This window comes from Cebus imitator, unplaced genomic scaffold (assembly GCF_001604975.1).
Source record: "Cebus imitator isolate Cc_AM_T3 unplaced genomic scaffold, Cebus_imitator-1.0 Scaffold329, whole genome shotgun sequence".
Lineage (NCBI taxonomy): Eukaryota > Metazoa > Chordata > Mammalia > Primates > Cebidae > Cebus > Cebus imitator.
Genome location: NW_016107644.1, coordinates 3,144,701 through 3,156,503, shown reverse-complemented (window position 1 = coordinate 3,156,503; position 11,803 = coordinate 3,144,701). Strand labels below are relative to the sequence as shown.

Sequence of the window (11,803 nt, the reverse complement as noted above, 5' to 3'; positions counted from 1 at the left end):
ATTTTTAGTAGAGACGGGGTTTCACCATGTTGACCAGGATGGTCTCGATCTCTTGACCTCATGATCCACCCGCCTCGGCCTCCCACAGTGCTGGGATTACAGGCTTGAGCCACCTCGCCCGGCCTTGAATTTTTTTTTAAATTTCTTGAGACACGGTCTTGCTATGTTGCCCAGGCTGGAATGCAGTGGCACAATCATGGCTCACTGCGGCATGGACCTCCCAGGCTCAAGCAATTTATTTTATTTTATTTTATTTTTTGGATAGACAGGGTCTCCCTATGTTGCCCAGGCAGGTCTCAAACTCCTAGGCTCAAGCTGTCCTCTCACTTTGGCCCCCCAAAGTGCTGGGATTACAGGCGTGAGCCACCGTGCCTGGCCTCAGCTCATAGCTTCTTAGTAGCTGCTCTCTGCCAGGCCTTGTGACATCTTGCTTTGCACATGGCAGCTTAAGTTGGCCAAAGACTCAAGGAGGTCTCTGTGTAGATTTCTAGAGCCGCTCTGCTGCGGTGCTCCCTCCCTCTTGTGGGCTGCCCTGCAGACCCGCCTGCACTTGCGCTCCTGCATGTCCCATCTCTGCCTCCTCTCCTCAGCTCAGCAAGCTTCTGTGTGTTGCTCTGGCCCTGCCTCCCTGCACTCTGGCTGGGCAGAAAATGGGGGTGACTATGGGGCCCACCGAATGTGGTCCCATGTCTTAGGACTCCCGTCTCAAGCTGCCCTGCTTGCCCAACATCTGAAATAACTGCCTCCTCTTGCCCAGTTTCATCACTGCATATGGAGGGAGGCTCTTCAGACTGATGCTCTCAGGGTGGAAGTGGCCGCCCGCCTCGTGTTTCCCTTTGGAAGTCAGCGGTCAGTTCTGTTGTGGCTCTTTTCAAAAAGACCATGTCCTTTTTCTTCTGGCTGGTTTTGGGACTTTTCTCTTTGTTTTTCAGCAGTTTTTCTGTCCCATTTTGGGGTGTGTTTTTAACTTACCATGTTGTAGTTTGTAGTGCTTCTTGATTATGTTGTTTGATGCCTCTGGCTAGTCTGGGAAATTTTTCACTGTTCCCTGTGACTGTTCATTTTGTCTCTTCCTTCCCTCCCTCTTGCCACCTCCTCCTGTGGCGCGGGTACACAGGAGGCCCTTTCATTGTCTCTTTGCCGTATTTCCATCCTTTTGTCTCTTCGTGCTCTAGTCTGGATATTTCCGTTTGAATAAAATTTTCACTAATTCTCCCCCCAGGAGCTGCAGAGGCTGGAGACAGAGTTGGGCCGACCCACTGAGCGCTGGAAGGACACCTGGGACCGGGTGAAGGCTGCGCAGCGCCTCGAAGGCCGGCCAGACGGACGTGTGAGTGAGGGCGAGTGTGGGTGGCCAGGGTGGGCATGTTGCTGGAGAAATTGGAGTCTGCCCAGCCCTGATGCAAGTCCCACCCTCCTGTTTGCAGGGCACCCCTAGCTCCCTCCTAGTGTCCACGGCACCCCACCACCGCCGCTCGCTGGGTGTGTACCTGCAGGAGGGACCCGTGGGCTCCACCCTGAGCCTCAGCCTGGACAGCGACCAGAGTAGTGGCTCAACCGCATCTGGCTCCCGCCAGGCTGCCCGCCGCAGCACCAGCACCCTGTACAGCCAGTTCCAGACGGCTGAGAGTGAGAACAGGTATGAGGGTACCTCCCACTGCCACACAGGCACCCTGAGCTGGTGTTCCGGGAGATTGCAGGTGCTTTTGAGGAGCCGAGACAGTTTTGTTCTTGTTGCCCAGGCTGGAGTGCAGGGGTGCGATCTCGGCTCACTGCAGCCTCTGCCTCCTGGGTTTAAGTGATGCTCCTGCCTCAGCCTCCCGAGTAGCTGCGATTACAGGTGCCTGTCACCACCTGGGGTTTCACCTTGTTGGCCAGGCTGGTCTCAAACTCCTGATCTCCTAATCTGCCCACCTTGGCCTCCCAAAGAGCTGGGATTACAGGCGTGAGCCACCATGCCTGGCCGCTTTGTCATTTCTTAGGGTGGAAGGATTTGTTGGGAAGGCCACAGTGGTGGCCTAAGTATACGCCACCATTGGGAGGGGTTTGGGGTGTGGGACTGGTGGCCACAGCCGGCCACAGCCTGCAGTGGCTGAGAGGAGCAGAGAGAGGGGGTGGTTGTGTGGCACCCATGAGTCTGGAGCCTGGCTGGATCCATCCGCTGGAGAGCTGCTGCTGTGGCTGCTTCCGCAGACCTGCCTGCCGGGCACCCCTCTCCTCGTGAGGGCGCCTGCCCTGCTTGGGGGGTGCTGAGGCTGTTTTCCCAAGACCCTGAGGCTGTGGTGTGGGGACGCTCCCTGGAGTCTGGAGGGGTATGAGGCACCCTTTACCATCTGCTTTCTGGGCATAGTGTTTCTGGGTTTGCAGCCCCAAGGCTTCTTTGTGGCCCCCTGGCCAGTGTTCCGGCCTTAGTTCAGTTCGAGGGACGGGGACTCTGGTCTTACCTCCTGGGCTGGGACAGCAGGTAGGGACAACTGCTGGGGCCTGGGCCTGGCTGGGCTGTGACAGCCAGCCTTGCTCTGGTTCTGCTGCAAATGCAGGTCCTATGAGGGCACCCTGTACAAGAAGGGGGCCTTCATGAAGCCCTGGAAGGCCCGCTGGTTCGTGTTGGACAAAACCAAGCACCAGGTGAGTGATCAGGTGGTCGGGGGGGACCCACGGGGGAAGGGTCTACCCTGACTCTGTGGCCTCCTCCAGCTGCGCTATTATGACCACCGAGTGGACACAGACTGCAAGGGTATCATCGACCTGGCGGAGGTGGAGGCTGTGGCACCTGGCACGCCCACCATGGGCGCCCCTAAGACCGTGGATGAGAAGGCCTTCTTTGACGTGAGCCTTGGCTCTTCCCTTGGGAGAGGGAAGGGAGGCGCTCTGTGGTGTGGGGCTGTGGAGTCAGTAACCCACCCTTCTCCAGGTGAAGACCACGCGTCGCGTTTACAACTTCTGTGCCCAGGATGTGCCCTCAGCCCAGCAGTGGGTGGACCGGATCCAGAGCTGCCTGTCAGACGCCTGAGCCTCCCAGCCCTGCCCGGCTGCTTCCAGTCGTTACAGACCACTAGGGGTGGGCAGGGCCGCCCCGGCCATGTTTACAGCCCCGGCCCTCGACAGTATTGAGGCCCCGAGCCCCCAGCACTTGTGTGTACAGCCCCTGTCCCTGCCCTGCCCCGCCCCACCTGGCCGGCCCTAACTTATTTTGGCATCACAGCTGAGCACCGTGCCGGGAGGTGGCCAAGGTACAGCCCGCAATGGGCCTGTAAATAATCCAGCCCCGTCAGCGTGTGCTGGCCCAGCCAGCCGGCTGCAGGCGAGTTGTTTCTAGAACCAGAGTCTATATAAAGAGAGAACTAACGCCACGCTCACGTGTCTGCCTCACCCATGCCCTGGCTGCCTGTTTTCGGCCTGTCCAGAGGGTCCCATCTGCCCCTACCCAGGCCCACAAGTGGAAGGGTTGGCATCTTTCTTCTGAGCCTTTCCTGGTGCCTGGGTCCTCCCAGCTCGGCCTGCATGGCCCTGGGTGTGGCTTTGCTCTAGAAGCAGGTAGGGCAGGAAGCTTCCTTGGGGCCTTGATTCCTCCCAGGCCTCAAGGATGGTCTGGGGACCAGCACAGCTGGAGAGGAAGCCTCCATCCCTACCCAGGGGGTGCAGAAGCAGGCATCACAAGAGGCTTGGGGGGGTCTAAGCGTTGGGTGGTCATTTGCCCCCAGGAGGCTGTTCCAGGTCCAGAGGACACTTGAAGTGGACAGCAGCGTCTGGTTAGACCAGAGCTGAAGGGATGGAGGCCAGACCCAGGATGGGGGACGGTGGGTTCCCAGGGGAATGAGGGTCAGCCGCATCTGGCTCCCACCAGGCAGCAAGCAGCACCTGGCAGAGTGAAGCGGCTGATGCCTACAGGGAACAGACCCTCTCCGTTTTTGGGAATTCGGCCCCAAAGGCCTGTCCCTTTCCCTAGAGCATCTGTTGATGCTCTTTTCCTATTCAAACCTGAGTCCACCAGGCCCAGAGCTTTGCCTGTTGAGCCACCGTGATGGGGTCTAGCCAGGGGTGTGGATGTTGTTACAGATACCAAGAGAACAGCCAAGAGTGGTGGGGGACCCCTCTAAGGTGGGAGGTGAGCAGCAGGCATGGGTGGGGGGGTCAAGGTTATGGTGATGGCAGCAGAGGCAGGGCCCAGTGGTGGCAGGTGGGGGCCAAGACCCTGCCCTGGTGGGATGTTGAAGCCAAGGATGGCCTTGGACCCTGTCAGGTCCAGCGTGGTCCCACCACCTCCCCCCACCCCACAGCCAGTGCTGGGACAGCTTGGGGAGACGTCGGGGTGGACTCACTTGAGCCATTGACACCACCCAGGTCTTCCCCCCGGCAGGACAGATGGAGCCTGACCAAGGTTCCTGGCACCTGGAAAACGCACAGGTCAGAGTAAGGGGAGAGGATCCTGCCCTCCCTGTTCCGTTTGCTGGGGAGAGGATGCGGCAGAGCTGGGGGAGGACCAGGAGGGACAAATACCAGGCACAGGCCAGGGGTGGAGACCCGGCTTCTGGAGAGCTGAGCTGGTTCCCTCCAGCTTCAAGTGAAGCATCCCCCCCTCACCCAAAAAGGAAAAAGCTCAGTGTTTGTTTGCTCAGGTATAGAGACCAGCCGCTGTGATGTGGTCTGTTCCACCTCCACCCATGAATGGGCATGGCCCTGGCAAAAGAAATGCTGGAGGAGACACTCCCACCCCTGGCCGGAAGCTTCACAATACGCAGTTTGTCCGAATGACACGGCTTTTATTGGGAGTTGGGGATTTTGGGTGCCCTGTCAGGTGATCAGAACATTAAAAATTGACTCAACGTAAAATAATCTGGACCCTTCTAGAACGACATGGCCATGACCAGTACTGCTAGAAACCAGTCTGCGAGCCCCCAGTGCCTCGCCGTGTCCCCGACCTGCATACCTGGGGTCTCCCCTGCCAGGCCTAGAGGGCCTTGTGTTTTTATTAAGGCAGTCAAATCTTGCAGCCTGCTTCAACGCCAGCTGCAAGGGCTACTGGGCAGCTGCAAGGGTCTGAGACCTTGAATGCGCTCCTGCAAGTCAGGTGTCCCCAACCCAGGCCCTTGACTCTGCCCTGAGCTTGCAGCTGGATACAAAAGTGCAAAACAGCTTGGCTCCTGTATTCTTAAAATAAAAAAAAAGTAAAAACAGCCTCCACGTCCAAGCCCTTCCTGGGCCATCAGGTCCTGGTGCCATCTCAGGGTCCTGCCCCCACCCCCCACCCCAGCTCCTGCGGCTCCTGCAGGCAGAGGTCGCGTGCCTGAGACCTTATTGCTGTGCTCCGGGCCGGGGGCAGCTGAGGTGCACCCTCTGTCCTCCAGCAGGGCCCACTCGGTCAGGCAGGAGACGCAAGCTGGGCCGTCCAACTGGTTTCAACTGGCAGCTTTACCAATGCAGCATTTATTTCAAAATTAAATTAAATTAAAAAAAAATTGCATCACCAGGTAGTTTTCTCGATTAGGATGCAGCCTGACCAGGGCGGGCCGTGGCCGGGCGGCAGCAGCATCACATGGGGCCATTTAAGGCAGCTCCTTCTGGCGGGGCGTCTGTCTTCCTGCAGGAATGGGGGGCGGTTGGAGCTGTGCGGGCTTCGGGGCCTGTCCACATCCCCCACCCCCACACACAGCCTGCTCACCTGTCCTTTGTCACTGTTCCCAGGGTGGCCACCATGGCTGGGGCTGTTGTGACTGCCATGATGGGCCCTAGGGGGGCTGCCACGGCCACTGCAGAAGAGACTGCTGGGGTGGCTATGGGGGGGCCAGCCTTGCTCAGTGCTGTGGTGGTGGCCACGGTAGCCTCTGGGTGTGCAGCCACAGCTGGGTCAGCGGTCACTTCCTTTGGCACGGGGCAGGCAGGGTCTAACAGCTTGCTGTCAGCACACTCGGCCCTGTGTGGCAGACATGGGTTCTGGTTATGTGCATCCCCACCCTCAATGCCACCCCACCTCGTGCCCAAGGACCAGCAGGACAAAAAGGTCCAGGTGGCCCCAGAGCCCCGCCTGTGGTCCCTCTCCTGCCTTCTGTGGGGTGGCCCAGGTTGTGCCCAGCTAGGCAGCTCTGCCACCCCAAGTTCCAAGTGCTGGGACAAGCTGCCTGTCCACCAGTGACCTCAAACCTCCTTCCAGGCAGCGCTCAGATCCTGCCCGTCGTCAAGCGCCTCAATTCTCCGAGGGCCCCAGAGGCTCCTGCCAGGCATCTAAGGGGCCTGCTCTGGAGGGGATCAGGCACCCTAAGGCCCAGCCTGGCTACGAGCAGCAGATGGGCCGTGTGGCCTCCTGCAAGGCGAGGACACTGAGCATCGGACCCAGGGAGGGTTGGGGGTGTGAGCACGCTCACCTGCAGGCTGGGCCGCCACGAAGGTGCAGGGAGAAAGTGGCAAGTTTTACAGACAGCCCGGTGGAAAAATAAGCAACTTATTTTGCACAATGATGTTCTCTGCTTTTCAAAGTTTTTCAGGGTTTGTTTAGGAAAAGTGGGTAAGGGTTTGTTTTACGAGACGGAGTCTCGCTCTGTTGCCCCGGCCAGAGTGCAGTGGCGTGATCTCTGCTCACTGCAGCCTCTGCCTCCCAGGTTCAGATAATTCTCCGGCCTCACCCTGCCAAGTAGCTGGGACTACAGGCGTGTCATCACACGCCAATTTTTTGTATTTCAGTAGAGATGGGGTTTTGCCATGTTGCCCAGGAGCTCAGGCAATCCACCCACCTCAGCCTCCCAAAGTGCTAGGATTACAGGTGTAAGCCACTGCACCCAGCTGAGTAAAGGTGTTTTTTTCATTGTTGCTGAGACGAAGTCTCACTCTGATGCCCAGGCGGGAGGGAGCACAGTGGTGCGATCTCAGCTCACTGCAACCTCTGCCTCCCGGGTTCAAGCGATTCCCCTGCCTCAGCCTCCTGAGTAGTTGGGATTTCAGGCGTGTGCCATCACACCTGGCTAATTTTTGTGTTTTTAGTAGAGATGGGGTTTCACCATACTAACCAGGCTGATCCTGAACTCCTGACCTCGTGATCCACCCACCTAGGCCTCCCAAAGTGCTGGGATTACAGGTGTGAGCCACTGCGCCTAGCCAGGTAAGGGTTTTTAAGAATTTCAGTGACTAAACTTTAATAAGGCATTCCTTCTTATTCTTAAAAATTCCCAGGACTGCCAGGGGTCAGCGAGCAGGGCCCGCTCAAGTGTCAGATCTGCCCCACCTGTGGGGGGAGGATAGGACAGGTGGGGTGAATGCAGGCTGAGCAGCGTGGGCGGTGAGGCTGGGAGGTGCCCTCACCCACCTCCAGGTGGGCCCTTCCCAACCATGGAGCCAGGAGTGACTGGGAAGCACTGCCAGGTGTGAAAGGCACCCTGTCCGCTCCTAGAGTTCTTCCCCACTGTTGCCTGGACCTAGTGGGAGCTCAGGCCCCAGGGCCTTTGCAGAGCTGCTCCCTTGCTGGGTGCACCTCCTCCCCACTTCAAGCCCAGTCCTACCTTCCCCTCCTCATGCTTACCTGGCCCTGGCATCTACCCCAGCTGTCCTGCCCTCCTGCTAAACTCCCACCCCTGACCCCAACGGCCAGAAGAGTTATCTGTTCACTGACAGATTCCAGGGACCTTCTTCCTGTGGGGGGGATGCATGGGGTTCAGCTTGCTGGAGGGGCTGGCTGGACTCCAGCCTCCTTACCGGGAGTACCTCCCTTTCCACTCCCCAGGAATGGCTGCTGGGGGCTCAAGGGAGTCTGGGCCTCTGCCCACCTGCAAGCTGCCTCCAGCTCTCAGTCAGGGTTTGGAGGCCCAAGTGCAGTCCTGAGGCCCCCACACCCCATACTGTCCTGCTTCCGAGGCATCTGGGAATCAGAGGCCACCATTAAAGGGGAGCTGCAGGTGTGAGGCCCGCCTGCTGGAGTTAAGTCTGTGCCCCCCCCCCCGAGCACCAGGACTCCCAGATCCCAGGCGGCTCAGCCAGGCCCAGAGCCCCGAGAGCTGGGCTGTTCTCACCAATCAGGATCTGGAGTAGGGGCTGCTCCCTGAAGTCCCTGAGGGGGCTGTCTGGGACACTGAGGCCATGTCTTCTTGTCCTAACCACTCACAACAGAGAAGACAGATGTCCTGTCCAAGAAAGAAGCCCCCACACTCCTCCACTTCAGTGCATGGGCATCACTGCCCCAAGCCAGCCTCTGAAGGGTCACAGGCCATTGGGAAAGCAGTGGAGAAGACCCCTGGCCTGGCCTCAGCCTGCTCCCAGGGGAGGTGAGAACTGGGGACAGAGCCTGGAAGCCACACCCTATGTACCCCCCGACACCCCACACACCTGCTGACAGCCTCCTCTGTCCTGGTCACTGCAGGCAGTGCTGGGGCCTCCCAGCCGGGACCCCTGCTCACAGCCTCCACGGCAGTTGCTGCCTTCTGGTCCTCATCCCCGCTGTCAGAGCCGCCAGAGGAGCTACTGTCAGAGGCCAGCAGGGGGGCCTTCCTGGTGGCACACACATTCCAGGCACATGGGGAAGCCGGGCTGGCTGCAAAGCAGGAGGCCTGTGCTGTCCAGTGAGGCAGGAGAAGCCACAGCGTGCGGCCACGCCGGCCACAGCGCCCCCACCTGAGTGGCCCGTGTGTAGCACAGACAGCCTCTCACATGCAGCCCGTTGCCTGCACACATGTGCCTGTGTGGGAACCGCCAGACAAGGCAGACAGGCTCTCACTGGCTACGCGATCTCCACACAAGCAACCCTGTTTCTCCCCCATGACACAGGGCCATGTGCCCTGGTCTCACACGAGGACGCAGAAGCTCAGGAAGGGGCCCGCTCTGCCTTGTGTGGTCCTGCCACAGCTCCTTCAAGCCGTAGGACCCCAGCGCCTGTGACACCAGTGTTGGGAGCCAGCTGTCATCACCGGGAGTGCTCAGCCTTGTCTGGGGGAGCTTCTGAGACTGACTAGGGGGCTGAGGGCCAGGGGCTCTAATCAGGCCCCAAAACGGCTTCCTGCCAACATCCCACCCACACACGTCTCAATGCTGGGGTCCCAGTGCTGCTGTCTGGAACCCAGGGTGCAGACCTTGGCTGTGCCACCTGCTCAGACGGGGCTCGGGGCCAGCCCCATGGCCTTGCTGCCTCCCAATCTGCATGTGGCTGCTCCAGTCCCACTGCCGTAACAAACTCCAACATCACCAGAGACCTAGCAGCACGTGGGCCTGGGCCACCTGCTCCCACTGCCCCCAAGGAGTGGGGCCAGCGGCCTCAGGACTTAAACTAGGCAAGGCCAGTCGTCTGCAGGAGCCTGGGTGCGGCCTGCACTGCTCCTACTCACAGGCTTTCTCGGGGCCTTGGCTGTGGCTGCCCTCGGCATGGCTGCATTCTGTGTCCACCGGAGAGCTGCACCTGGGTCCTGACTCAGCGCTGCAGACAACGACGAGGACAGAATCAGTCCTGGGGACAGGCACCTCCTGACCCAGACAGGCACCTCCTGGCACAGCCCCCTCCTGCCAATGCATCCATTACCAGCAGAAAGGTTGGAAATCGGTGAACTTGGCCCAGCCTTTCTCCTCTGGAGCTGAGGTGCCAGCTGCCCACACACTGGAACCCACATCCCTCACCACTCCTGGGGCCATGGGCGTCAAGTTCGCTGGCTCATCAAACACTGCCGTCCACGTGGCGCCTGCTGGGGGACAGAGACAGTGGTCAGGTGTGGGCAGGCCTGGGGTGCTGCAGGTAAAGGAGAGGTAGCTCCCCCCACCCCCAGGGCCCCACAGAGCTTGACAGGAACGTGGGGCTGCTCCAGGAGGGAGGCCTGGCCAGTACCTATCAGCCCCTCAGAGAGCGACACAGGATAGCTCAAGGGTCCCGACAAGCCACTGACACCCATGAGGCATGTGACCGGGGGCTCAGTCAGGCGCCTGAAGGCCCCAGGCCTCCAGCAGGGCCGACACTGACAGTGTGGCGGTGGTACGACTACCCTCCACGCTCTGTCCAGTGGGTCTGGCCAGGATGGCATCCGACAGGCTGCAGCTCACTCAGCACCACTGCCCCCTCCCTGGCCTCGAGGATGGAGTGCCTTCCTCCTATCCAGGACGTTCCTGCTTCCCCACGGTGTCGCCCTCGCTCTCTCTGTTGCCCTCAGCTAAGAGTCGGCACCTCCTAATAGAGATCCTTGCCCCTCCCCAAAGTCCTGAGTGCCTCAGCACTGCCCTCAGGGCAGGGGAAGGACAGGGGTCTTATCAGCAGTGCGGCCTGAGTGGACTGGCTCCTGCTAAAGATGTCGGCCGTGAGGGTGGCGACCAGCCTGTGCTACTGTGCTGGGGTGGGCGTCAGGCCTGTGCCCTGATTGCGTGGGGCGGAGTGGATGATGGAGACTAGGTGGAAACCACCCACCAGCCTTGGCAACATGGCTGAGAGTGACCACAACCGAGGGGGCAGGGGCAGGAGGCCACCTTTCGCTGGCAGTGCAGCACAAACCCCTACTCAGGACAGCTAGGAAACAGCTGGGGATGCGGGGTCCGGGCTCCAAATGAAGCCCACGACACCCAGGCCAGGGCACCACGTCCTGTCCCCGATACCCACGTCCCTGGCCCGTGGCCCACAGCGCCACCTTCTGAGTCACCCTCCACAGTGGGGGCTTCGTTCTTCCCAGGGGCTGGGGGGGCATCTGCCCCAGGCACGTCTCCATCTACTGAGCTCGCCTTCCTGTCCTGGCTTCTGCACTCCAGGCCGTTCTTTGAGCAGCTCTCTGAAGCATGGGGGACTCCAAACCTGGGGGAGATGCAGAGTCAGATGCCTGGTGGCCCAGGACGGACACCAGTGACGACTCCAGGCTCGGGGTTGAGGGTAAGCACAGAGCGTCCAGAGTGAGGTGCACGAGTCGCTCCAGCCTCAGCTCTGGGCTCCTCAGGGTCACCCGGGGCCTCAGTGCTCCTCCTGCTGTGCTGGGCCCAGAGCTTGCAGGACAGGTGTGCTTGCTCTTTGAGCCAGCGTGACAAACACCAGGGCAGCTGGGCATCCAACGGGCGTTCTGGGAGCTGTACCTCCTCCGTGGAGGCTTCGGCCAGGTGGGTGGGCCCCGTACCTGGCTCTGGCCGTCACCCGGGCGGCACAGCGAGTGTCACTGTCCTCCCAAATGTCCTCATCCTCATCGTCATCAAAGGGCTGGATGCGGTCGCTGCAGCAGGCCTCAAACAGAGCTGCGCTGGGCTGCAGAGCAAACCGTGAGGGTCAGTTTCCAGAGGGTCCGTGGGAGACAGGAGGCCCTATCCCCAGAGGGCTCCCAGAGGGGCTTAGTTCAGGATGTGGGAGCCCCGGGGCTGGAGGGCAGGATGGGAGGGGCAAGAAAGGTGGCTGTTCCCAGGTCCACAGAGGGGCCTCTCCCAGCCCCACTGCGCAGGCCCACGACAGACCCAGCCATGGCACAGCCTGAGCTGCCTGGGAAAAGGCTGAGGTCGTGGCCCCACAGTCCCGCTCGCTCACACTGTCCTCGTCAGCATCGATGTTGAAGTTGATCTCTGCAATCCTGTCAAACGGGGCGCTGCAAGAGCAAGGGGGATGGCCTCAGCGCTCCTCCCGCGGTGCTCATCTGGGGCCCTCAGCACCCTCACACAACTGGAGCACTTGCTGTCTCCTGGGGAATACCAGGCCACACTCCCAGCAAGGCCTCAGGGAGCTGCCTCCATGGGACCCCAGCGGCGAGGAGGGAAGTTGCACCTCATGCAACAGGGGGTGTCCAAGTAGACTCACTTAATGTTGTCATCCTGGTCTGCAAACTCCTCATCATTGAAGCCAAACTGATCCACGAAGTTGGCTGTCATCTGCTGGATCTGG

General features: G+C 60.2%; 2 protein-coding genes across 16 annotated transcripts in view; one reads left to right on the top strand and one right to left on the bottom strand.

Moving 5' to 3' along the window:
- Window positions 1-3,353, top strand: part of SBF1 (SET binding factor 1) — a 28,064-nt gene extending 24,711 nt beyond the window's left edge. For all 7 annotated transcript variants that reach the window (XM_017504918.2, XM_017504916.2, XM_037730083.1 and 4 more), the window contains 5 exons: window positions 1,223-1,330; window positions 1,428-1,639; window positions 2,541-2,628; window positions 2,698-2,829; window positions 2,915-3,353. In XM_017504918.2, coding sequence (XP_017360407.1) covers window positions 1,223-1,330; window positions 1,428-1,639; window positions 2,541-2,628; window positions 2,698-2,829; window positions 2,915-3,013 — 639 coding nt within the window. In that variant the 3' untranslated portion in view covers window positions 3,014-3,353. The remainder of the gene's footprint in view (window positions 1-1,222; window positions 1,331-1,427; window positions 1,640-2,540; window positions 2,629-2,697; window positions 2,830-2,914) is intronic.
- A 1,393-nt stretch (window positions 3,354-4,746) lies between these two features.
- Window positions 4,747-11,803, bottom strand: part of PPP6R2 (protein phosphatase 6 regulatory subunit 2) — a 99,090-nt gene continuing 92,033 nt past the window's right edge. For 7 of the 9 annotated variants that reach the window (XM_017504928.2, XM_017504926.2, XM_037730088.1 and 4 more), the window contains 9 exons: window positions 11,720-11,799; window positions 11,453-11,510; window positions 11,055-11,179; window positions 10,581-10,741; window positions 9,494-9,653; window positions 9,303-9,391; window positions 8,311-8,515; window positions 5,663-5,914; window positions 4,747-5,581 (listed from right to left, as the gene is read on the bottom strand). In XM_017504928.2, the coding sequence (XP_017360417.1) occupies window positions 5,533-5,581; window positions 5,663-5,914; window positions 8,311-8,515; window positions 9,303-9,391; window positions 9,494-9,653; window positions 10,581-10,741; window positions 11,055-11,179; window positions 11,453-11,510; window positions 11,720-11,799 (1,179 nt within the window). In that variant the 3' untranslated portion in view covers window positions 4,747-5,532. The remainder of the gene's footprint in view (window positions 5,582-5,662; window positions 5,915-8,310; window positions 8,516-9,302; window positions 9,392-9,493; window positions 9,654-10,580; window positions 10,742-11,054; window positions 11,180-11,452; window positions 11,511-11,719; window positions 11,800-11,803) is intronic. The other 2 variants (XM_017504920.1, XM_017504921.1) reach the window with 1 other exon arrangement.